Below are 26,646 nucleotides of genomic sequence, written 5' to 3'. Positions count from 1 at the left end.
AAATCTGGGTCTCCTTCAACTAACTACCAGAGAGCGTCAAGCTCTACTGTCAGGAAGAGAAGAGTTTTCCAGCTGGCAGGAGACACCCACGTCAGCATCTGGTTCTCTCCTTCCATGACATTTGTACCCATTTGCCTCTGCCTCCTCTAGGCCTTTTGCCCTTCTCCCCACATAATGAAGTACTTGTCTACGCCATAAGCAAATGTCACCTCTTCCATGAAGGCCTCCTGGATCTCTCTCTTCTTAATACCTGTTCCATTCTCTCCTGTCTCCTCTATTCAATAGGTCTCGAGTGCAGAGGATGCTAGCAATGGGGAACTTACCTTATCACAAAATATTTTCGAGGACTCTCCACAAACCTGGAGCCAGCTCTCTAAAGCATTTGCACCTAAGTCCTCAATACCACTGAGTGAAGTTTCCTAGACACTGTTCGGAGGCCAAGCTCCTTGAAGTTAATTATGCTACTGGTGGCCAGAGCAGCACTTGTCAATCACCTGTGTTTGAACCCTTTCTCCTTGATGAAAAGCTTTCTCACTCACTACCTTAAAAGAGTCCAGCAGGGGAGGAACTGATACGATCCCCTTCTACAGAGAAAGCAAATGTGCTGTTCAAGGTTATACAGCTCTAAGGGTCTTCTCATCTGATTCTAATCCTGTGTTCTCCCAACCACACCTGGAGGTGTGTGCAGTCCTGGAGCCCGCTGAGATCTGGGCTTGGGACAGACATCATCTAAATTCTGCCCCCCGCCTTACCCACTCCTGGGAGCTACACCGACAGCAGCAGAGATAGAACCACACTAAGGGACTCTGGGCCGAGAAATGGTAGAGAACATTTACTCCATACTCTCCAATGGGCCTCCATCAGTGCGTGATTACCTCTGGTGACAGTTCACTCACTATATACTGAGATATTTTGGAAGGTTTTGTTGTAAACCCAGAGCCAAAACCTTTCTCCCTATAGCTTCCCCAGATAATAAGGCTCTTCTATGTGATAGCCCCTCAGATATTCACAACCGGCCCTCATTTCCTTGAGGGTCTCCTCTTCCCCACAGGAAATCCCCACAGTTCCTTCAGCTGTTCCTCAGGAGACAAGGTTTCCAGTGCCCATTACAGTCATCTCCTCAGAAAGGCTTCGAACAGTCACATACCTCTTAAAAAGTAATCCCAAAAGAGACCCCAATACTCTGTGATCTCCAAGAACAGAGCAACACCATCTTCTCCCATGTTGTGAGCCCCATACTTTCACTAAAGCAGCCTAAAACCAAATTAGCATTGTGGATGGTCACATTATCCTGTCAACTCCTATGGAGTTCATGGTCAGTAAATTCCTTTTTCCCCGAGCTGCATCTCCCAGAGGGCACCGGCCATGCAGGAGCATGAACAAAACTCATTCTCCTCAGCTGGATAGAGCAGAAAGTACAGGAACTTTGGAGTCAGACCTGCATTGGAATCCTAGTCCTGCTACTTATTTACAGAACAACTCAGACAAATCATTCATTCTTTCCAAGTTTTAAAATCCTCAAGCACAAAATGAGGAAAAATTTTTCCTCATTAGGCTGCGTTGAGGAATAAATGAAACAAAGCATGTAAGCACCAAGCCCACACCAAGAACATGCCAAGATCAAAGATGATAAGTGGTTAAGAGTCAAACCCAAGTCTGCCAACACAAAGCTTTGTGGCCTTGGGCACCATGCTAAGCCCCAGGCTGTTTTCTTGTCCCACAGCCCTTACTCACTGAAGGTCATTTTTTTGTTTCTCCCTATGCTGCACTATGAATTCCTTGAAGACAACCTTGTCTTTGTAGCCCCAGAATCCAGCATGATGCCATCTGGTAGACATGGGAGCTAATAAATGCTGATAAGCAAATGACTGTATGAACAAGTTAACTGAACTAATATCAAGATAGGCACCCCTTTGGCCCTCTTAGCAGCTCCAACCCCACCATCACTTGCTGAGTGGCAAGAAGTATTTACCCTATAAGGGCTTACTATACTGAATCAGGCCAGCACTACACCCCATGCCCAGACAGGGAAGCCCAGGTCACAGTCCCCCATTCTTTCTTTGGACTCTTCCCCTTCCTAGGACATGGCAATGTTCTGCCTTCCCAACCACAAGATCTCCAACACTGGTGAGCTTTACTCCAAACTGCTCCTGGAGCCAGGCTGAGCTGCATTTGGTCAGATGAGCATTGTCTGGGATGCATACATAGGTCCTACGGGGGGAAGGCTGATGCCAGGCTTTCTCCAGCCCCAGCTCTCTGGGGTTACCTTAAAAACATCCTCTCCTAGTTCCCAGGTAATTAATAATAGGAAAAAGAAGGACACGCCTATTCAGCAGGCTGTCTCAAAACCATCCAAGCCACACCTAATAGAGCACGCCTGTCTCTGTGCCACTGCTCGATGCCACACTGTCCCCATGACCCAAATACTAATGGTCCTTCACAGCCGGGTTGTGATTTCCCAGTTATTCCTAAGGTTCTGGAGTCATGAGAGTCTTGGTCCCATCACTCCTGAGCCTTGATTTCCTCGTGCCTTCAAATGGGCATATAATCGTGAACCTCAAGGTTCAGTGTGGGATAACTACACAAATATCGTGCCTGTGTATGGCACACAATAGGTGTCCACTTGACCTTGATTTCTTTCCTTCTGGTCTATTCCACCCTCAGCTCTGAAGCACAACTGTTGTCCAGGGCCCAGCTCAAGTCCAGCTCCGCAGGGAGAACCTCGAGATATGGGATGGTATCTCCTCTGGCCATCACAAGGACCTGTATGGCTGTGGGAACGCAACGGGCATCAAATACTCCCAGTGATTAGCTGGTAAGCCAACACATTTTAGTCTGCTGTTGTCACTGTGGATAAGCTTGATAGAATACATTGATTTTCAGAAAATTCCCCAGAAGAAGTGACTAGAAGCCAGCATGGAGATAAATAAGAATGCCATGTGATCCCCAGACTGGAGAGGACTCTTTGGGGACACCCAAGCCAGTGTACCCAAGGCCCATCCCTCGGCATCTCAGGCCATAGCTCCCTTGGCTATAGGGAGGCACCATTCAGTGGCTGACTAGTTTCTCAGGCAGAGTCCCAAGAAAGAATAGTGCAGGGTTCACTATACCATTTAATAAATTCATTCAACAATTACCTTCTCTCAGCACACACCAAGAAAGTAACACAAGAAGTTACATGTGTTAACTATCTCAACTGTGATCATTTCACAATATGTGTGTGTGTGCACACGCGCGCGTGTGTGTGTATATATATATATATATATATCAAAACATCAGGTGCGACATCTTAAATACATACTTTTTTTTGTCAATTATACCTTAATAAAGCTAAAAAAATAATTTTCTAAACATCTTCTTCCAACCACTGTTTTACACACTAGAGGTATAGTCTTGAACAAAACAGACATTCTGTTATATTCTAGCAGCAAAGACAAATTAAAATCTAATGTGTCTGGGCTGACTGAGAACTCTAAAGAAAGAGAGGGGAGTTAAGGGAATAGAGTGTGCTGGGGGAGAAGAGTCCAGAAAGGCCACCCTGAAAAGGTGGTGTCTGAGGAGAGACCTGAAGGAAATGAGGGAGCAGTGGGCCATTGGCATATCTTTAGGAAAACATTCCAGATAAAGAGCACAGTGAGTGCAAAGTCCTGAAGCCTGGTGTGCTCACATGCCGGAGGAACAGCAAGGAAGCTAACATGGCTAGAGCAGAGCACCAGGGAGAGCAGAAGAAGTGAGGTCAGAGGAGTAACAAGGGTGGGAGCAGATGACACAGAGCCTCGAGGACCTAGGATTCTGCTGTGTGGGAGATGGGAGCCTTTAGGTGGTTTGGGAGGAGTGACATAATCCAGATTCCACTGGAGAACAATCTCTAGCTGCTGTACTGGGGGGAGGGGGAGAGAAGCACAGGGATTACTTAGGAGGGTATTGCAACAGTCCAAGCAACAGATGACAACAGCGTGGACTAAGGTGGTAACAGGTCATGGGTACATTCTGATTCTAGATATATTTCAAAGTAGAGATGGCAGGATTTTTTGAAAGTTCCCTGGAAATGTGCCTGATGCCAAGCAGTCCTGGGCATTACTGGCTGCTTATACTGAGTAAACCAAAAGACAAACTGAATTTGCTCTCCAGAGCCCCAGCCTAGATACACGCGTGTGGAAAGTGCATCATGGCAGAGCGGCAGGAAGCCCCGACCTGGCCAGGAGGGGCCTCTCCCTGCAGGACTCACCACCATCCCCCCTGCCTCTGAAGGGCTGGGTGGCTCACAGGCAAACTGCTTCTGGCTTCCAAAGGTGGAAGAACTCCTTCACAAGGATGCCAGTGAGGCAGCTTGGTGATATCAGTCCCAGTCCCAGCTCCACTACCTCCCAGTGTGTGACTCTAGGGAAGTCATTTGAGTCTGGGTTTCAGAGCCGCAGGTGCAAAAGAGAATCATAACATATGACCCAAGGTTCTTACGAGGTTTGAAGGCGTGCTGTGCAAAAACTGGCCAACCGCTTTTGAATCAGAATACACCAACCACTCCTAGTTGTGTGACCCTGGACATAGCATCTCCTTGGCCCTCTGCATCCTCATCTATAAAATGGAGGGAACATCACCTTTCCGGGCCATTGTGAGGGGTAAACCAAATGATGTGTGACAAATGTTGGTGATATTCGTGAGATTTGATCAGATCCTGTTGAACCTCTTCTGTGCCATCACCTCGCCCCTGCCAACTCTGCCCACCCTTCCCGCCTGACCACCCCGAGAGGAAGCTGAGGCATGAGGAAGACCCTCAGCTCACACTTCCCTCCTGTCAGGCTCAGTACCAGGAGCCCACTCCCACGTGCTCAGCAAAATGTCCTGGCCATCTTAAACATGGCCTCAGGCTCCAGCTCTTAGAAACAAAAAGCACCTATGGGTTCTCGGTGGCAGCTTCTGCTCTCGGGGGCTCTCCCTGCTGCTGGCACTAGCCTCACAGGGCCCTTGGGAAGGGCCAGCACACACACAGTAGGTGCTGAATAAGGTTTTGTGATTATAGAAACAAGTGCAGGGCACCCCCCCACCCCCAGCCCCAGACTGCAGACCAGAAAAACACCACTGGGCACAATGGTTAGAGGACTCCACTCCACAAGCCCGCAACAGACCATCTTCACCGTGTGTCAGACACAAAACCCCAGGTCAAGTTTAAAACGTCCTGCACAAGGACCTTCCGCAGATCCTGCATGGGAATTATCCCCGATAGAAGTTAAGTCCTGAAGGCCTCAGAGAAACCAGGCAGACCGAAGGGAAATGAGACAGTGGGCCTGCGAAAGTGAAAGCCTCCACGTTTACTCTTCCCCACTATCTCTGAGTGGCATTTAAGGAAGTCGGGAGCTGGGTGGGGAGACCAGGAGGGGAAGGGTGCTTAGTCTATGAGGAATTAGGATACTCCGGGGGGGAACGAAAGCCTAAATATAAAAAGTTTTTCTCAGTCTTCTTCAATTGACTCCAGCTTCTTCCTCTTCCTTTCCTTTACTCACAGCACCCCAACCCTCACCCCTTTCCCTTGGAAGCACTGAGTACACAGCCTGGGAACCAGACTTCCTGTAAGCGGGGTGGGGCCAAGGTCACCTGCCACAGGACTTCTGCACAGCGCCCAGAGCTGAGGAGGGACCAGCTAAGCAGGGCAAGTGTGAAGCTGGCTCTCGCCCTCCTAGGGGGTCAGGTTTTAACTAGGTCACCACTAGGACACTCACACCACCCACTCTTTATCTCCATCTCTTTCTATTTTAAGGCAGGAGTGCTGCCAGCAGCGGTATGGGTTACCCAGCTTCTCCTCCTTTAGAGGCCAATCCCTCACCTGCAGGGGGGTGGGTACCCTTCACAGGCTCCAGCCTACTTCCTCCAGCACCACCTCTGCACACACCCAACACCCCAGTACATCCCTCCTCCTCCCATACAACCATGGTGGGGCCATGGTCACACCCTGCTCATGCCCTGGAGCCACACTGCCCTCAGGATGGAGCCACAGCTCCCAAGAGCAGCCCTTTTCTGCGCCTCCTTCCTCTCCCTCTCACAACGTCTTGAATGCGCCCCATTCTCTTACTGCTCTGCCCATGCTGCTTACTCTCCCATAAACAGCCAAACTCCCTCTTATCATCCAACAAATCCCTGCTTTTCAAGGTCCAGCTCAGGCTCCCGTGGCCCACCAGGACGCCTTTTCCGGACACCCTTCCTCGGTCCTCCTCTGGTCCCCATGCTCTCCTTATCGAATCATTTGCGCAGTATCGTCTAGCTGTGGACATGTCTGTGTCTCTACCAGAGATCAGCCTCCCGGGTTCCTGGAGGACTGCAATGGCACTATGATTCATTAACTGAATGCTTACCATGTACCAGATACTTTCTGAGAGCCAGCAATATAGCAGTGAACGCAACTGAGAGAGAAAATTCCTGCCTTCGTGGAGGTCACGTTCTAGAGATAATAAATGGCTAACACACGGGAGTACTTTCTATGTTCAAGACTATTCTGAGTACTTTATATGAACTCATTTCATCTCCAGCACAATTATTATTATCCCTGTCTTACAGATGAAACCGACGCTCCAGATTACCTAACTTGCTCAGGATCCACAAGCTAGTAAGTGGCAGGGCGGGGATTCAAACCCAGGCAATCTTGCATCACATCATGCTCCCAAGGACCATTCTGCCTCTCAGTACTATGTTCTCTGCTCTTCCTTACTCATTGTGGTATCCAGTGCCGAGACCAATGCTTGGCACACACATGGTGCTCAGCATAAGTCTGTTAAATGAAGGGACTCTGAATAATGAATGCTAGCCCCCCTGAAGAACCTGCTCCCTCCCTTGCCCCCATCCATTCCCAACTCATAAAATCCCCTAAGTCTTCCCTGATGCCTCCAACCCCTGAATTGTTTCCTCCTGGACATTCCTCTCCAGGCTGCACCCACACTACCTACCGGACACTTGGTCACACACCGCTTAGTCATTCCAACTGGTGCAGATATCTTGCTTCACCAGCAACCTGGGCTCCCTGACATCCCCCAGAATACAACAAATATGGTGCCAGGACACGGCAAAAATGGATACACAAAGGCTGAACTGAATTCGACCTCCCCTCTCCTTTTTTCCATTATCACCAGAGCTATTTCTCCCCTTACCCAGGGGAAGCAAGCCAGAACTTGGGTCAGATACAACCTTTGCTGCAACTATAGCCAAACTGCCTAACCTCTTCCACTGTAACAGCCAACATCATAACTAGGGTAGAGCTGTGGTTAAAAATACCAAGTACAGTTGGAAATTTTTAACCCTCCATGAAATGCATCAGGATGCTCAATGCCCTCTATTAGAAAATGCCTGTACCTGAGAATCTGAGCTGGACAGTATACACAGGTACCCTCAGTGTATATCAAAAGATAAGAGTCGCTGTGGGATGTAAGTGAAGGAATTACCCAAATATGCTTGGATCCATCAGCCATTAGAGAAAAGCATACATGGAAACACCTGCTAAAATTTACTGAACTATACTATGCTCTGGGAACTGAGTATTTCACATGTCCAACTCAATCTACAGTGGGTTTATATCTTGATGAACTCACTGTATATTGAAAATAGCAAAGTTAAAAATGCATTCATGGGGCACCTGAGTGGTTCAGTGGGTTAAAGCCTCTGCCTTCAGCTCAGGTCATGATCCCAGGGTCCTGGAATCGAGCCCCGCATCAGGCTCTCTGTTCGGCAGGGAGCCTGCTTCCCCTCTCTCTCTCTGCCTGCCTCTCTGCCTACCTGTGATCTCTATCTGTCAAATAAATAAATAAAATCTTTTTTAAAAAATGCATTCAGTATGCCTGACATATCTAATGCCATAACTTAGGCTAGCCTACCTTAAATGTACTAAGAACACTTAAGTTAGCCTACAGTTGGGCAAAATCACCCGACACAAAGCCTACAATAAAGTGTTGAAAATCTCACATCATGTATTGAATTCTGTACTGAAAGTTAAAACAAAAAACAATGGTTTTAAGTCCATTGGTTGTTTACCCTCAGGATCTCCTGGCTGACTGGGAGCTGTGCTCACTGCCGCTGCCCAGCATCTCCAGAGTGTCAAAACACCTATCGCTCACGCGGGGAAAGATCAAAACAACTCAAAATTCAAAATTCAAAGTATGGCGTCTGTGGAATGCGTATCTCTTGCCCTCCACAGTCATGTCATGTCAAAAAAATCATAAGCTGAACCATTATAAATCAGGGACTATCTGTATTATTCTCATTTAACCACTACAAAAGACCCATGGGACAGATACCAGCCTTTGCCCCATTTTGTTCAGAAGTTAAATGACCCGTCTGAGTTCCACAGCCACAAAGTTGGGCTGCCAAGCCTGCATGCTCAGTCCCAACCCGACAGTTCCCCTATCTCCCGCAGCACAGTCCACCATGGAGCATGATGGAAACAGGCCAAGCAGGGCTCAAAAGGACCATGAGGACCACCAGTTAAGGGCAGCTGGGGATGATCTCTTCCCTGCCACCTAACACCTGTGCTGCGAGGTCCCTAACCTGCCTGTGCCTTGTATTCCTCATAAGGATAAGTACCTACCTCACAGAGTTGGTAGTGGGATTAAATGAGTCCCTGTCTGTGAAGCCCTTAAAACAATGCCTGTGATGAGCACTAGATAAACATTTGTAAAACAAGCAAATAAGGACTCAACAAAAGCAACTGGCTTCTTGGTGTGACAGTCCCTCTGCCCTAGCGCTCAGGTTACTGAACCCCCAAACCAAGCCAAATCCAACAGAGACCGTAAAGGAAAAAACAAATTCTCAAACCTTTCCAAGGACTCCAGAAGACAATCAGCACCACCTAGTCCTGCCGGACCCAAGGAGCAGCCTCAAAAGGCCCAGCAAGATCATCAGTCGACACAGTTACGGCATCTTCAATCACGGGGCTCCTCAGACACATGGAGCTCTTGAGGCAAAAGGAGTGTGCTTTGGATTCTAATTTAAATATCTATCTGTTCACAGAATAGGAAGCCAATTACTTTCCTTTCCCCCAAAGAATTAATATCCCCACTGAGTTTTATAAACCATCTGGTGCCAAACACACAAACACATCTATCTATGCATTTTCAGGTGAGGAAGGCTGAGAGAAGCCGACTGAGTGCTCTCCACGCCCGCCCACACACCAGGGCTCAAAAAATGTAATTATTCAAAGCCTCGGTAAATGGGTGTAATTTCAGGTACCACCAATTCCATCTAGAAATGCATTAATGGGTACAATGATTACAGATATTTAGCCTCGCAGCATTCATCTATTTCTTTAAATCCCCAGGTCAGAATGTGTTGAGGAAAAAAAATCTCTCCCAACAATTTCCTAGGCAAGGAAGGAAACCTTTTCCCATCCCCGGGATCCTGACCATGGATTCTGTGGTCAGCTTACAACCCCAATTTACTCCCAATTTCAATCAACTCTCTCTCCTTGTATGTCTGCCAATGTCAAGAAGGTCATGCCAAATGTCAGATCAACCAACCTACAGCCAATTTGGTTGAGGATTGGCTCCATGCCTGACATTGTTCCCAAGGAGCTATTTGTGGCACTGAGTCACAATCCTGCCCCTGCACCATCTCCCCCAAGACCAGCTAAGGGGAGACTACAACACCAGACACCTCAACGACCTCCCCAACATCACCACTGTCCGCTGGGACATATCTATTCTCCCACGCAGAGTAGCTTTTCCATTTCTCAACTTAATTGCAGCCTGCTTGCTGCCTCTGGCTTTCAATGTCAATCACTCAGAATAACACACCCATTACTCCAGGCCTTCCTCTGCCCTCAGAAGGATCTCTAAGTGGTCCTGGGGTTCTGAGATGTGGATGTGCCGATCTACCCCCCTCCCAGGCAGATGTAGTCCCCACTCAGTGTTCACCCACCTGAGCAGCCCTGTGCCCACCTCTAGGACCGCCACCATCATCGGGGCACAGGGAATGGCAGTACATTCCCAACCCTCAAGGGGGAAACTAGAGACCCACCAGGAGCCAGGGATCAACTCTGGGTAACAGGGTGGCCACTGACAGACAGCTATGCCTACTGACACCTTCTCGGGGCCCTTCCCATAGCTTCATCCAATCAGTTCCAGCAGAGGGCCTCCTGTAAGTGCAAAGACGCGCAATACGTGAGCATCTACCATGCGTCTAAAGGAGCTGCAGACAGGCCATCACGTTAGATTCTCAATAAAACGCTCAATAACACCAGGAAGGAGAGTAGCATCATCACTGCTGTACAATATAATTATCGTGGGGAGGCTGAAGCTCTGAGACATCTTCCCTTTCAGCATCCAGAGAATCCCTTGTGGAACTCGGGATAAAGCTGATTCCCAGTCCCACCCCCTTGAAGTTTGGACTCAGCATTCTAGAACAGTTGGGATGTCATGTCCACCCTTACAACTCCTTTATCAAGTGCTCTGGCACAGATATTAGGGTCACTACCTCCAAAAAGAGAGCTAGATGCCCTGCCAGGCAATGCAAACACTACTGCTAGCACCAGGGAGCCCTCTCACCAGGGGTGAGGGAGGAGGATGAAAGGGAAGTATATCATAACTGCCCATTTGGAAAATGTGTTGATCGTAAGTACGAGAAACCCATCTATTTTCTCTCTGGTAGGACACAGCCACACAGGGCTTCAAAGATGAAGAATCCTTTCTCTGATATTTAGGCACCAACGACGTCATGCCCAGCTTCCTTTTAAGGCCAAGTCTCAACAAGAAAACACCTTCTCCCTCTTGCTAGCCTGATCTTAGGCGATTTCCCCAAAGCGAACAAACCATTGCTTTCTGCGTACTGTGCCACACAGGCGGGGGCTCCGCTTCTAGGAGGAGTGATGACAACAGTTAATTCTTACATAGCATGTGAGATTTGCCAGGCACTATTCTAAGTGTACGTACAGTTGTTGCCCCATTCTACAGATGAAGAAACATCTGAAGACACAGAGAGGTTTAAGTGGCCTGTCCAATCTGGCAGCAAAGACAAGATTTCAGCCCTGGGACTCAGACTCCAGAATTCACGCTTTATAACCCCCACTACCCAGCACCACATCCCAGACGCAGGAGTCGGGGAACCCTTAGGGCAATATCCCCAATTACATCACTCTCCTAAAGCCCAGTTACTATTTAGTGAAGGGTGTTATCCAGGACCGGTCCCTATGCCTCAACTCAGCACCAGCCTCTTCAAGGTACAGACAAGCACCCACATACTTTACATCCCCTAGCTCCTGCCAGTTTCGTCCCCTGGCCTCTCTTGCCTTGGGCTGCCCATTGCTCTGCTCCACAGATGCCTGGCCTTCCTCGCACTCACCCTCTGAAGCTCCCTAGGGCCCTGTCCTCAGGATCCCCAGCCTCCATTACCTATACTGAAATTGTCCAGTGTCCCTCTTCCTCCCTGGACTGGGCCCTGCTGGAGGGCAGGGATGATGATGTCTATTTCTCTCCATGGCACAATGATGACAATGTCTATTTCTCTCCCTGGCACCCAGTGCAGAGACTGGCATATAGCACATGGTTCACCAGAGTCTGGTGACTCAACAGGTGAATCCTGGACCAAAAGCCATCCAGCCTCTCATTAAACTGCCCCTCCAATAAGGTGCTCACCACTCTTCAAGGTGGACCACTGGTTCCATCTGCAGACTTGCCCAGACAACTCAGCTTGCAAGCAAAGATGATGATTATTGCAAAGGTGACTGCACTAAGCTACAAAGTTGCTCTGGCTCCACTCCTGCGGGGAAGGAGACTGTCTCCCCTCCCACTTCACCCAGGGGGAGAGAACACTGGAGGGGGTGCAGCCAGGGGCCTGGGTAGAGAGCTTGAATGGGCCCTCTGCCCCCTCCACCCTGCCTGCATGGCAGACTGTCCCAGGGAAGCACAAGAGATAGCCCGCAGTCCCTGGGAGAGACTGCACGCTAATGCCAAGCTGTCAGACCTCGAGAGGGTGAGGGCTCTGCCTTGGCAGAAAAAGCCCCTGAGAAACCCTGAGAACACTGGCTGGGATGCTGGAAACACTCTTCTGGCAGAACCTGAAAGAGACAGCCTGGCTGTAAGCAGGCTTAAGAGGCTCATCAGCCCCTAAGCTGTGGTCAGCTGACATGGGCGGGTGGCGGGGCGGTGAGCAGTCCACTCTCCTAGAGCACCAGGGACCTGCAAACTGCCCTGCCTAGGGACCATTCAACCCACCCCTCGCTCATCCACCCTGCAGGGGACTTTCTGAAGGAGGCCCAAAGGGTCACCAGGGAAGGTACCAAGGACCAATTTGGGGGGATAACGCTACAGGAGGACTCAGTACAGAGGGAGTGGCTATGCGAGTCAGAAGACACCGTGGTAGAAACAGTGCACAAATTTGGAGCCAAGACGACTCAGGTTCTAAGTGCCAGCTCCCCTACTGTTGCTCTGGCCAGGAAGATCTTTTAGCCCTGTCCCACCCCCAGCCTCCACTGCTTGATCTGTAAAATGAGGCTAATAAAAATCCCTGCCTTTAAAAGGAATGCATGTGTTTCTCAACTATAGAGTACCATGAAGATTATTACTGTTGACATCTGGGGCCCAGGCAGCACCAGACAATAAGTCTGTCCTTTAGCAGTCAGAGCCGATAACTAGGTGGCCACCCAGATTAAGGAGAGGACATCTGTGCAGCCTTCTAAATGCCTGGGAAACAGCCAGCCGGGGAGGGTTTTCACACCTCATTACCCTGGGCTCTTGGTCCCCCGGTCCCTGCAGCCTAGACAAGGACCTGTGGCCTTGGGACAGCACAGCCCTGGTGGTCGAGGTTAGTGTTGTTTTGTTTTGTTTTGTTTTTTAAGATTTTATGTATTTATCTGACAGTGACAGAGGGATCACAAGTAGGCAGTGAGGCAGGCAGAGAGAGAGGAGGGAAGCAAACTCCCTGCTGAGCAAAGAGTCCAATGCGGGGCTCGATCCCAGGACCCTGAGATCATGACCTGAGCTGAAGGCAGAGCCTTAACCCATTGAGCCACCCAGGCACCCCTAGTGTTGTTTCTTTAGCTAACTTTTAATTTGGAAATCATTTTAAACTTAGAGAAGAGGTGCAAGAATAGCACCCCTCACCCAGCCTCACCCACTGTTAACATGTTTCTCCAAATGCTCTATCATCCCCTCCCCTACACACGTGCGTGTGCACACACACATACACAAGCAGTTTTTTCTCAACCGTTTGAGAGCAAATACGTCAGTATTTCCCAAGAATGAGGACATCCTTTTAATAACCAAAATGGTTATGCAGTTTTTATTGGTCCAAATTCTGAGTTGAGTCCTATAGTTTGCATGCCCCTGACCCAGGCAACCCCAGTTCGAAGGCACCAGATTTTTGCACCAGCTGCTGAATGTAATAAGGACTCAGAATTCACATTTCCACCCCATCTCATAGCTATGTGGACGTACAAAGAGGAGCTCACATTTATTGGGCGTTTACTAGGTGTCAGGCACCTGCTAAGCACCCTTTCAATCAATCAATTAATGTAATCCCCTTAGTTATCCCCATTTCTTTGGTGAGGACATGAGGCTTAAAGGAAAAAGGTAACCGATCAAGGATAGGGAACTGTAACTGGTGGAACTGGAACCGTAATCTGGGAATCCAGAGCCAATGCACCTACCCACCACCTCCTTACACACACTACCACCACATACACAGCACCTATGCATTTTTCTGCATGATGAAGTTGCCTGGCTGTCCTTTGGCTTCCAAAAAAATCCAGCCAGCACCCAGGTGACCCAGAATAGGTTAGACGGGAGACAGTAGGGTGGTCTGGCACAACTCAAAAGACAGCCCAAGCAGAAGACATGAACAGATATTTCGCAAAGAAGACATCCAAATGGCCAAAAGACACATGAAAACGTGCTCAATATCACTCGGCATCAGGGAAATACAAATCAAAACCACAGTGAGATACCACCTCACACCAGTCAGAATGGCTAAAATTAACAAGCCAGGAAATGACAGATGTTGGCAAGGATGCGGAAGAAGGGGAACCCTCCTACACTGTTGGTGGGAATGCAAGCTGGTGCAGCCACTCTGGAAAACAGTATGGAGTGTCCTCAAAAAGTTGAAAATAGAGCTACCCTATGACACAGCAATTGCATTCCTGGGTATTTACCCTAAAGATACAAAGGTAGTGATCCGAAGGGGCACGTGTACCCGAATGTTTATAGCAGCAATGTCCACAATAGCCAAACTATGGAAAGAGCCTAGATGCCCATCAACAGATGAATGCATAAAGAAGATGTGGTATATATATACAATGGAATACTATGCAGCCATCAAAAGAAATGAAATCTTCCCATTTGCAACAACGTGGATGGAACTAGAGGGTATTATGATAAGCAAAATAAGTCAATCAGAGAAGACAATTATCATATGATCTCTCTGATATGAGGAATTTGAGAGGCAGGGCTGGTGGTCACGAGAGGTAGGAAAGGAAAAAACGAAACAAGATGGGATCAGGAGGGAGACAAACCATAAGAGACTCTTAATCTCAAGAAACAAACTGAAGGTTGCTGGAGGATGGGGGGGTAGGGATAGGGTGGCTGTGTGATGGACATTGGGGAGGGTATGTGCTATGGTGAGTGCTGTGAAATGTGTAAGCCTGATGATTCACAGCCCTGTACCCCTGGGGCAAATAATTCACTATGTTAATTTTAAAAAGAAAAAAAAAAAAAAAGACGGCCCAAGGTCTCAACAGCTGCTTATATCTTCCTCCAAGCCTGTACATCCCCCTTTGGAGAGGCATAGCCCAGAGAGGCTAGAAGCCAATGAGCCATCTCCCCACACTCCCCTGGTCTCTTAAGACTGAACAAGGGAATTAGTGTCCTGGGAGCACACATTTCTGTTTGGGAAAACACCAAGCCATACAATGTACATGATACATCCTGCCAAAGCACTGATCTTAAATGAAAATATGGGAAGGGATTTTATAATAAGTTAAATTGAGGGTCAAGTCTACATGAATTTTTGGATAATACCCACATTTTGATGACATTTCCTGCCATCCAATCAACCAGGAGAGTTTGCCTTCATCATCTTAGTCATTCAGCTGTAGTTGAAAAAGCCTAATAAGCCCTTGTCTGAGACAATAACATGTCCATGTCTTCTCTGAACTAGAAAAGGCTAAACCAACACAGCAGGAGGCTTTAGGAAGTCCCTTTATTCCTCGGAGCTCAGTTTTCTGCACTGAAAAACCCAATAACTGTGAGCTTCCAATCAGATAATGTTCATGAAGTACTCTGTAAATAATAAAACACTAACCCAAAACACTTGTCATTTCAGAAAATCAGAAACAAATGTTTTGACAGCCATATAAAGGCATCGGGCAAATGAAACCGTATTCCTCCGTGTTTTTCCCTCTGTCAGTATGGACGTAAGACACCATGCCAGTTCACTGAGCAGAGAGTCAAACCCGAGCTCTCTTCTGAAGAGATGGGAAGACTGGAGCAAGCACCTCATTAAATCCCCAAACAGTCCACATTCTGATGGGCTTTCCCAAAGAGACTCCTATCGAAGCCCTAATTTAAGAAGCACAAGGTTTACTCCCGTAAATATCAAGCACAAGGTTTACTCCCGTAAATATCGAGAGAAGGGACAGAGCTCTGTCAATGCACATGAAACCTCCAACCACCCTCTTCACACACACAGCCCTGAAAATCAGGGATAGTCCTGCTCCTCCCCCCACCACCCCTGCCCATCCTTTCTCTGAAGCACACCCCTCACAGGGGTAAAGAGCCTTAGGAGTTACTTGCAACCATCCTTTTTTTTTTTTTTTTTAATTTTATTCATTTATTTGAGAGAGAGACTGAGAAAGAGAGCACAGGAAGGGGAGGGTCAGAGAGAGAAGCAGACTCCCTGCTGAGCAGGGAGCCCAATGCGGGACTCAATCCCAGGACTCCAGGATCTTGACCTGAGTCGAAGGCGAAGGTGAAGTCGCTTAACCAACTGAGCCACCCAGGTACCCTGCAACCGTCTTTCTTACAGAGGTTTTCCCAGAACTTTTTGAGAGTGTGGTACAAATCAGGGCTCCTAATCCTTCCTTCTGCTTTCTGCACAACACCACTGTTGTTCCTTTTGTAAAGGACCTAATGCTTCAATCCCTGAGCCAGTTTTCACTCTTGATAAAACAACCAGGAAATGAAACGTAAAGTGTGGGATTATGCCAAAACTGGCCAAGCTGAGAGAAGCTTTTCTTAACCTTCAACAAGAGGTTTCAGAATTTCCATTTTAAATAGATGTGAGCTGCTGTTTCCCAGAAATTCTTTGCAAAACTGTTGCTTTCTGGTTTGAAATGCTGTTCCCAGCAATGAGAAAGATGACAAATGAGAAAGAGGGCAAATAAATGAACCAAGAGTTTGGCACTCTACAAGACAAATGTCACTAACATGAAGTTTGGCATTTGTCTGGGGAGAAAAAGTGGCAGACAGGAAATGTAGGAGGCTGCTGGAAGACTCCTTCAATGATGGCATAATTAAATCTTACGAGGGCACCTTCCTGGGCCTTCCAGTATTCACAGACTTTTCCAAAGGGCCTTCTATACTTGGCGCCTACAGCCCACTGGGGCACCCGCCTGGACATTCAGTCATCCCTGGTTCAGCCCTCATTCCCCAATTCCTCTTTCCCTTTAATTTCAGAGAAAATGGGTTTGCTGAATACAAAAACACACTCCAGATATTTAGTGATATCTCTAGAAAAGTAACCCTTCTGAAGGAATCTTAAAACCTTGTCTCATGCCCGGTCCCCACTCCCTGCCTGCATGGGACATGTTCTTTTATTTTATTTTATTTTAAGATTTTATTTATTTATTTGACAGAGACAAAGAGAGAGAGATTACAAGTAGGCAGAGATGCAGGCAGAGAGAGGGGGAACCAGGCTCCCCGCTGAGCGGAGAGCCTGATGCAGGGCTCGATCCCAGGACCCTGAGATCATAACCTGAGCTGAAGGCAGAAGCTTAGTTCAGGACCCACTGAGTCACCCAGACGCCCCCATGGGACATGTTCTTAACTGCCTATTCCCAACCACCTACAGCCCCAAGCTCTACCCAGCCTCCCTCCTCCTCATTCCTGTCCAGGAGAGTGTGAGCACCAGCACCCTTGCCTGTGGTGTCTTGGAGTGGGTATGGTGGTGGTGGGTCAGCACACAAGGTCATCACCCTGATGTTTGCATTCGAAATATTCTACAATACAGACATGAACCTGAGAGTCATGCTAATAAATTGATTTTTTTTTAACTTGGAATGACTGAATAGCAAATAATCGCAAATAAAAAACACCATGACAAGTTGAGGGGAAACTGCAGGAAAAAGGAAAAAGTTTAGTACTTTATACCTCGAGTGACACCTTTTTCCAGTTTTGTGAACAAGTGCCCCTGCACTTTTTTTGATTTTGCACTGAGTCCTGCAAATTATGTAGTCAGGCAGGACCTGCTGCGGTCCGCAGGGCTAAGGTGGGGAAAGTCCGTCTTGCTCCAAACCTCAGAAATGCCTTTCCCAAGAGCCTCACTGGCCTCACTTGGGGCTGGACACCCACAAGGAGAATGGCCCCTACAAAGGATGGCCCTGCAAGTCTCCAAGGTAAACCTGAGGAACAGAAAGCTAGAAGAGACCTTGTGCAATCAGCTGCTTCCCGCCAGGACCCTGGAGCCAAGTCACAGAGGACACGAGGCAACCAGGGACGGAAAGAACCAGGCAGGGGATCCCAACAGATGTCCCATTCCCCAGATGCAGAGCATAAGGTTATGAGGTGAAGTAGCAGAGGAGGCCACATTCCTACTTCAAGTGCTATTCTGGACAGCAAGCAACAACTTCCAGCAAGGCTCAGATCAGAGCAATAGCCTCAACAGGCTCGGCTCCTGGCTGCTTTGCTTCTTTCACCTTGCCCAGGCTCCCCTAACCCCTGATCTCCTCCCCGACAGGTTTTTCAAAACTTGGAATACCTACTAAACTCATTGAGTCCCTTAAGACACTACTGCTTCAATAAATACCAAGCCCCTACTCTGAGCCCAGGGCTGGGCTGGGTACCAATGCCTCAGTAATGCAGAACAGGGTACCAGCCTTTGAGGAACCACCCTGGCACAGGCAGGACGGCCAAGACCCTCCTCACTCCATTCGTCCTCTTTATTGACTCAGGATCTACTCAAAGCCTACTGTAGGAAGAAGCCAACCACAGGGCAACCACAGGGTGCCACAAAACCCCCGAAAACCAGCCCAGTGTAACACCCTTGCTCTTAAAGCCTGTTCTAGAACTTTACCCTCATGGGTCTCACATGCGAAAAGGCTGTGTCTGCCAAACTGCTTTTACTAATTAATAATTAATGTCTTCCATTTCTTACTAATCAGAGACTTACCCCACCACCAATCAGCTCAGGAGACCAAGGGCTGCTGCCTTTCTCAGGTGCCTCAATCCCCAGCAAAAGCAAAGAAGGCCTCTGCCCTGTGAGCCTTGGGCGGCCTGATTCAGAGCAACAGCACCTGGCACAAGGCTCCTTCAAGTATCAATGCTGCCTCACACCTGTGACCTGGGGTAGAAGCCACACTACCATGGGTACCATTTTAGAGACTGAAGACTAACTTTCTAGCCCAGCTCTAAGCACTCCAGACAAATCACTGAACCTTCAGGGACCAGAATACAATTATCTCTGCTCTTCTGCTGTTACAAAAACCAAGTAAGAAAAGATACCAGAAATAAGCCAACTGCCCTTTGCTGTTGGAATGCCCAGGATTACTATGAGTTTCCACATCAGTAAAATGGAACTACTAACAGTTCCTACCTCATCAAATTGTTGTAAGAATTAAATCACATAATAGTTATAAAACAGTTCCTGGCATTTTTCAAAGACTGGAAAAGATGAGGCTATTACATAATTGCTACTACTCTTATTGCTGCTGCTGTTAATGACACTATTATCTCCATTAGTACTCTATCTTGCTACTTGGCTAAGAGACCCATGGGAAAGTAGAAAAGTTTTAAAGTGTAAGTCTTCTTTTTTTAAAGATTTTATTTATTTATTTGAGAGAAATAGAAAGCAAAAGAGAAAAAGCATGAGCAGGGGGAGGGGCAGAAGAAGAAGAAGACTCCCGGCTGTGTGGTGGGGGGAGGGGGTGGACCAGGAGAGAGAGAGAATCCCAAGCAGACCACACTGAGTGCAGAGGCTGAAGTGGGGCTCAGTCTCACAACCCTAAGATCATGACCTGAGCTGAAACCAAGAGTTGGACACTCAACCAACTGCACCACCCAAGCACCCTACTTTAAGGATATATATATTTTTAAGATTTTATTGATTTATTTGACACAGAGAGAGAGAGAAAGCACAAGCAGGGGCCATGGCAGGCAGAGGGAGAAGAAGGCTCCCTGCTGAGCAGAGAGCTCGACCTGAGGCTCAATCCCAGGACTCTGGGATCAAGACCTGAGCAAAAGGCAGCTGCTTAGCCAACTGGGCCATCCAGGCACCCCTAGAGCATAAGTCTTCTTGAAGAGGATATCAGCATCACCAAGTCTAGAATTAGGGGAACCAGCAGTAGATTTCTTTTGTATTTTTCCCTAATCCAAAATTGAACCCAAGTGCAGAAATCAAAAGCAGGGGCACCTGGGTGACTCAGTGGGTTAAAGCCTCTGCCTTCAGCTCAGGTCATGATCCCAGGGTCCTGGGATCAAGCCCCACATCCGGCTCTCTGCTCAGTGGGGAGCCTGCTTCTCCCTCTCTCTCTGCCTGCCCCTCTGCCTACTTGTGATCTCTGTCTGTCAAATAAATAAATAAAATCTTTAAAAAAAAAAAATAGGGGCGCCTGGGTGGCTCAGTGGGCTAAGCCGCTGCCTTCGGCTCAGGTCATGGTCTCAGGGTCCTGGGATCGAGCCCTGCATCAGGCTCTTTGCTCAGCAGGGAGCCTGCTTCCTCCTCTCTCTCTGCCTGCCTCTCTGCCTACTTGAGATCTCTGTCTGTCAAATAAATAAATAAAATCTTTTTAAAAATAATAAATAAAAATAAAAATAAAAAATGTACTTCTGGGGGTGCCTGGTTGCCTCAGTTGGTAGAGCATAAGGCTCCCGATCTCAGGGTCATGAGTTCACACTCCATGGGTTGGGTGTAGAGATTACTTTAGGAAAAAATAAACAAAACACACTTTGGGTTTTTCTTATGTACAGCAGGGTTAAAGAACCCTGTATTAAACTAAGAGAGAGAGAGAGAAGGAAGGAAGGAAGAGGGAGGGAGGGAAGATGGAGGGAGAAGAAAGAAAGAAAGAAAAAAGAAGAGGGAGGGAGAAAGGGCAGAAGGAAGAGGAAAGGAAGGGGAGGGGAAGAGAGGAGAGAAGAAATGTACTCTGGAAAGTATCAAAACATCTGCTAAATATCAGGAGCAACTGATGCACCTTGAAAACCTCACACAAACTTCCAGACCAAGGATCCACTGGGGAAAATAAAACCAGCTATGACGAATGTCTGTCCCTCTAACTGAAGCATATTAGAGGAGGATCCAAAAAAAAAATAGAACATTCAGAAATGATCAGAGCAAATATAAGGAAGTTGACTGACTAAAGCAAAGCATTTTTTATGTGAGGAAAAGGAGAACAATTACTCCCAAACTGTTCAGTCTCTCAAGAAGCTGTCTCAGGAGACAGGAGACACAGTTGGCTGCCACAGTGTCCAGCCTCCCCATATGGCTGGCCTTTGAAAGTAGAGGATCAGTCACACACTGCTTTCCCCTAGGCCTGGGAGGACCCTGGGGGTGGGGAGCCAGAGCTTGCTATAGGATAATCACTAGGGGGATGCCTGGGTGGCTCAGTTGGTTAAGGGTCTGCCTTAGGCTCAGGTCATGACCTCAGGGTCCTGGGATCAAGTCCAGCATGGCTCCTTGCTCAGCAAGGAGCCTGCTTCTACCTCTGCCTGATGCTCCCCCTGCTTGTACTCTCTTCTCTCTCTCTGACAAATAAATAGATAAAAGAAAATTTTTTTAAAAAGATAATCACTAGGAACTTCAGAGTCACCACAGAAGAGTCAGCAAAAGAGAGGGCAGGAGGCTGTGTGGGAGGCTGTGGCAATGGCTCACAGAGTCCTACCCAGCCCTCAAGTCCCCCAACTCAAGACTTAGTCTAGTACTTCATGGTAAAGGCAGATACTATCAGACAGGAATACCCATGTCTCCCCTCACTAAACCTATCAGCCTCCTAGCATGAGCTCCAACATGGGCAGCCCTCCCTACCATCAAATGGATGAAAGGCCCTGTTCCCAGCTGGGATTCCTGAGACCTAAGCCCAGGATCGCCGGGTCCCCACCCTCTCACCTTGTCAGAGACACTGCTCCAGGAACTGTCCCATCTCTTTCCTGCATCATCTATTTCATTCCCAGCAGAATAGAACATGTTCTGCTCTCTCCCACTAAAAAAAGACTCCCCGCTGCCACATCAAACCCAAAACCTCCCCAATTCCCAGCTAATGTTTCCAACCTGCTCCCTAACAAAACTGCCTGAAAGATTCGCCTACGCTTACTGACCCCAATTCTGCACCCCGTATTTTCCCCTCCACCTACTCTAATCAGGTTCTGTCCTTTAAGCTTCTGTGAACCTCTCATTCTACTGCAGTTCCTCCTACCTTCTCAGTCTCCTTTGCTGGATCCACCTCCTTTCCTAACCTCTAAATGCTGTGTCTCAAGGCTTAGGGCATTCTTCTGTCTACACGTGCTTCCAAGGTGAGTTCAACTAATCCTGTGGCCTGAATACCATCTACCATACCCAAATACACCTTTGCAGTCCTCTCTCTCTCTTTTCTGAGCTTCAGGATCCATCCATCTGCCTAGTGGACATACTCATATCTCAAACCTCTCAGATCTCATGCTTTCCCCCACCGCAAACCTGCTCCTCCCAGCCCTCCCATCTGAAGATATAAGTACCATCCACTCAGGTGCTCAAGCCTCTCGGAGTCATCTCTGACTCTTCTTTCTCTCACAGACTGCATCCAGATCATCAAGCCTGAATCTGACCACTTCAGATAAAAACATGGCCAGTGCTACATACACTCTCAGTCAAGTCATCAGCAACAGACCGCTACTACTATCCTGCCCGCTACACTTGCCCACCTCCATACAGCCCACTCTACAGCAGGAAGAATGATCTTCCTAAAAATGCACACCAAATCATTGCTCCCCCACTTCAAACCCTCCAGTGATTTCTCCCTAGGCTTAGGATAAAGTTTAAAAACCCTTTACGCTGGCTCATAAAGTCCTACACCATTTGCTCTCTCCTACCTGTAACCTCTTCCCTTGCAACCTCCTCCCTTGCTCATCACATTCCAACCTCTCCACTCTGAACTTGAAGCTCTTTCTGCCTTCAAGCCCTTGCACTGGCTGGTCTCTTGGGGGATATGCTTTGCCATCTCATCAACACAAGGATGGCTCTCTCCTGACATTCAAATTTTACCTTAAATGTCACCTATTCAGAAACACCACCACAGACCTCTTAATCCAACACCACCACTTGATATCCCATTACCTTATCTTAATTTTCTGCACAGTAGTTAGCGCTGACACTATTCTTGGTTTTTTAATTTATTTTCTGCTCCCTCTCCCCACCAGACTCCATGACCATCCAGATGTTGTCTGCCTCATTCAGGTCTGTGGTTCCAATGACTAAAACGATGTGCGGCACACAAGGAGAAATCTAATAAACATCAATGAATGCAGTTATGAGCAGACAGGTCCACTGACTGAGAGGTTCTGAGGTCTTAGCCAGCTCTCCAACTTCTCTCGCAAGCACAGATGTAAGGCAGGACCCCAGCCACGGTCCTAGTGTCCACCTGCACAAAGCTCATCCACCAGAATTTGGAACATCCTGCAAGAGCCCAAACCAGGGAGGGAGGATCCAGGATTTCCTGAGACCACCGAGCTCCGACTAGGCTGCTCCACTACCCTAGCAGTGTTTTCGGTTGGTGAAAAAGGAATTCTGACTCACAGCCCCCAAAAGTAACAGTACTTGTCAGACCACCATCCAGACCTTGGCTAGTCCATTCATTCCGTAAACAAAGATTTACCCAGTGCCTTCTCAGTGCCAGGCATTGGGCAAAGGACCCCAAAGCAGCTTCTGACCGCAGGGAGTTGACTGGCAACCACACAGAGCTTTGCAGAGAAACGCAGCAACACAGGCAAAGACCCGGAGCGAGAAGGAACCGCAGTACTAGTACTCGGGGCTGCGCGGCGCCCTCGCGTACTGCCCCCACGATTTCACCCCTACAGACCCAGGTCTGGGGTAACCTGGCTAGTGGCGCAACGCTCGCGGGCTTTTTCTGAACTACCGCTTGCTAGCGGAGGCTGGAGTGACTGTCCCCTTGGAGCACCGGCTTTCCCAGACGCGCAGAGTTCGAGGAATATTATTGGCTGATGGGTTCCCTACCCCCCCCCACCATCCCCCCTCCCAAACGCAGGCCCGCGCTCTGGATGGCGAGGGGGGTGCGGTTCCGACTCTCCACCACCACCCCAGTCAACAAAGTCGAAGACCAAGTCCTCCCCACTCGCGATGCCCTACGTCTCTACTCCCCACTCCCCAGCCCCCAGCTCCCGGACCCAGGACGCAACAATTATTTCCACTCTCCCCGCCCCCGCCCACAGCGGAGGGTCCCGGCCGGGCCCCAGACCCCGGCGGGGAGGCGTGTCCTGCCCCTCACACCCGCGCCGGAATCCCGCCTAACTGCAGGACCCGGGTGGGGGGAAGCAGTTTGCGGCCCCCCGCCCCTCTGCGGCCCGGACTGCGGCCCCCCGCGGAGATGCGGGCCCCGCCGCCCCCTTTCCCGGAGCCCGCCACATAACTCCGGCACACAAAACCCCACAGCCGAGCGGCCTCCGCGCTGTGCGCGCCAACTCGCCCCGGACCCGCGCGGGAGGCGGGGGGCGGGCGCGCGCGGCGGGAACCGGTCGGATCCCGCCGCACAGGTGCGAGCGCGGCGACCGGGTCACTCACTCGATGAAGTAGCTGGCTCCCTCCTCCGTGAAGCCCTCCTCCCAGCCGCGGGGCAGGTCTGCGGAAATGCCAAAAAAGTCGGGTCAAACTTGAGCCGCCCGAGCGCTGCCCCCCAACCCCGCCGGCCCGGCTCCCACCTGAGCGGATCATGTGGCCGGAGTTGACTGGCTCCCCGGTGCGCGGGTGCAGCCAGGTTGTGCGGCGGAGCTCGTCACTGCGGGGGAGAGGTGCACCTGTTAGCGCCGCCGCCGCTCCGGGACGCCCGCCCGGCCCCGCACCCCGCCCGGCCCCCGCCCACGCCCGCGTGCCCGCTTGCCCGCGTCGCACTTGATGAAGAAGACGCGGCCGTCCCGGCACACGCCATAGGACCAGTGCTCAGGTAAAGTGTCCCGCCCGACCGCCGCCGCCGCCATGTTCGCCGAGCGCCGAGCCGCCGCGGCCGCCACGGGGCGGGGGAGAGGGGGCGGAGGCGGGGGAGGGGGAGGGGGCGGGGGCGGGGGGGCCGGAGGGGGCGGTGCGGGCGGCGGGACCGCGGGCTCCGCTTGCGCCGGCGCGGACTTGGGGCGCTTCATCCCCGCGCGCGGCGACGTCCCGGGAGTCTCGAGTCCCCGCACGGCCGCCGGAGTTCGTCGCCGCACGGGCCGACCGGGGCGCGGTGGCCGCGGCCTTTGTCCCCGCGCCTTCCCCGCCCCCAGCCCGCCGGCCGGGCGCGCCCGCTGCTCGCCCCTTGGCCCCTGAGGCCGGGAGACCCGGGCGGGGCCGAGAGCCAATGTCGGGGCGCCGCGGGCAAACTCCGGAAACTAGGTGCGCCCGGAGTGCTCCAGGGCACCCCACCCGACCCCCATGATAGACCTTCTGCCTCGCGGAACTGTACTTCTCTCTGAACCGTGCAAACCTAAACAGGTTGCATCCATATTGAGAGCCACGGTTTGTTCCTTCCTCTGTAAAATAAAGTTACTAGTAAGTACCACAACGGATTGTTGTGCTGGCTATATGAAATTACAGTGGTGTAAAGTGCTTAAAGGACCCGGGCCTGGAGCAGGTGCTCTGTTATTAATGCCAGGGCAAGCATGATTTCATTTTCCCAGGTTTGCCGCTCGCGCTGAAGTTACCGGGATCTTAGGCTTGTGCCTTTAGTTCTTATCAAGTGACAGAAAGAGAGACGGCGCTGTGGACCCGCTGCATCTCAGTCTATTTTTAGAAGAGCAGACCCACCAGACTGGGCCTCTAGTAGGGCGTCTGGAAAGTTCTTTACATCGCTGGAGGCTTCTCCTAGTGAGGCTTGTGCTCGAATCTCAGTTCTTGGGGGATCCGTCCCCTGGCCTCTTTGTCCAAAGGAGACCCTTTCCCTCCTCCCTTCATTATTTGTTCCATTACTTGTGTGCACTTCATTGACATTCTTAGGCACATGTGTGTGTGTTCAATGACTATGTTGTATGTCACCCACCTGCACACACACTAAAATTTCAGCGGAATGAGAGGCGGGACCTTGTTCTGTCTTATATACTGCCACATTCCCAGTGCTTAGAGCAGTGTCTGACTCATGTACACATTCAATAAATGCTGGGAAAGTGCATAGTACCCACTCCACACTGACACCCCTGTATGCTGAGCATGGACAGAGGGGAAACTGGGCTCTGGGAGAGGTCCAGCCCAACATTCCAGTGGTATAGGCTGTAATTGGTGGAAAGGTTCCCAGGAGACTCTAGGTAGTATGGGCACTGTTATTCAGAAAGGCATCCCAGGTGGAAATCAGTTGGGCCCAGAAGGAGTGGTCAAGTTTGACTGAGAACAGAGCATCCCAGAGAGGAAGGATGGAAGATGTTTGGGAATGTCATGGGAAGGGTGTAGGATGCTGAGACCATAAAGATGCCCTTCCTTGGGGCGCGTGGGTGGCTCAGTGGGTTAAAGCCTCTGCCTTCAGCTCAGGTCATGATCCCAGGTTCCTGGGACCGAGCCCCACATCGGGCTCTCTGCTTTGCGGGGAACCTGCTTCCTCCTCTCTCTCTGCCTGCCTCTCTGCCTACTTGTGATCTCTCTCTGTCAAATAAATAAATTAAAAAAAAAAAAAAAAAGATGCCCTTCCTTGAGACAGACAGTGGTGTTGGGGAAGGAGGCTGAAATGAGAAAGAGGGAGTCGGTGTGATTGTGGAGACCACTGAACACCTGTTTGAGAGGGCCTCTGGCCTTTGAGGAGGATCTTGAGCAAATGATAATGAGAAAGCTGAATTTTTATTCTTAAATATTAATTTAAAATAATAATGAAATGGGCAAAATCTATGAACACAGTTCATAGAAAAGTAATACAAGTGGCTTCTAAGCAAATGAAAAGATACTCAACCACCTCAATAACAGATTACAATTAAGGTGAGATACTATTTTTTAGATATCAGATTGGCAAAAATGTGTATTGTATAAAAAGACATTTTTATTCATTGTTGGTGGGACTATAATGTGGTTGTCTCTTTGAAGGCAATTTGGCAACAGCTATTACAATTTAAATGCATATACCTTTTGACCTAGCAATTCCACTACTAGAAACTGGTCTTACATTCGTGCTTACGCAGAAACACAAAGACCTGTGTACCAGGGTATCCAGTGCAGCATTGTCAATAGTTACAAAAAACTGGACACAACTAAATGTCAAAAAAGAACAAGTTTATATGGTGATGGACATTAACTTGACTTATTGTGGTGACA

The 26,646-nt window shown here is 49.3% G+C and overlaps 1 protein-coding gene across 8 annotated transcripts in view; it reads right to left on the bottom strand.

Moving 5' to 3' along the window:
- The window catches only part of PLEKHA7 (pleckstrin homology domain containing A7), a 214,104-nt gene extending 189,455 nt beyond the window's left edge, over positions 1-24,649 (bottom strand). For 4 of the 8 annotated variants that reach the window (XM_046015346.1, XM_046015348.1, XM_046015349.1 and 1 more), the window contains exons 1-3: positions 24,274-24,645; positions 24,084-24,160; positions 23,947-24,004 (exon numbers count right to left, since the gene is read on the bottom strand). In XM_046015346.1, the coding sequence (XP_045871302.1) occupies positions 23,947-24,004; positions 24,084-24,160; positions 24,274-24,518 (380 nt within the window). In that variant the 5' untranslated portion in view covers positions 24,519-24,645. Of the gene's footprint in view, positions 1-23,946; positions 24,005-24,083; positions 24,161-24,273 lie in introns of all 8 variants that reach the window. The other 4 variants (XM_046015345.1, XM_046015344.1, XM_046015347.1 and 1 more) reach the window with 4 other exon arrangements.
- Positions 24,650-26,646: the final 1,997 nt, after the last annotated feature.

This window comes from Meles meles, chromosome 8, assembly GCF_922984935.1.
Source record: "Meles meles chromosome 8, mMelMel3.1 paternal haplotype, whole genome shotgun sequence".
Classification (NCBI taxonomy): domain Eukaryota; kingdom Metazoa; phylum Chordata; class Mammalia; order Carnivora; family Mustelidae; genus Meles; species Meles meles.
This window is presented reverse-complemented; position numbering and strand designations above follow the sequence as displayed.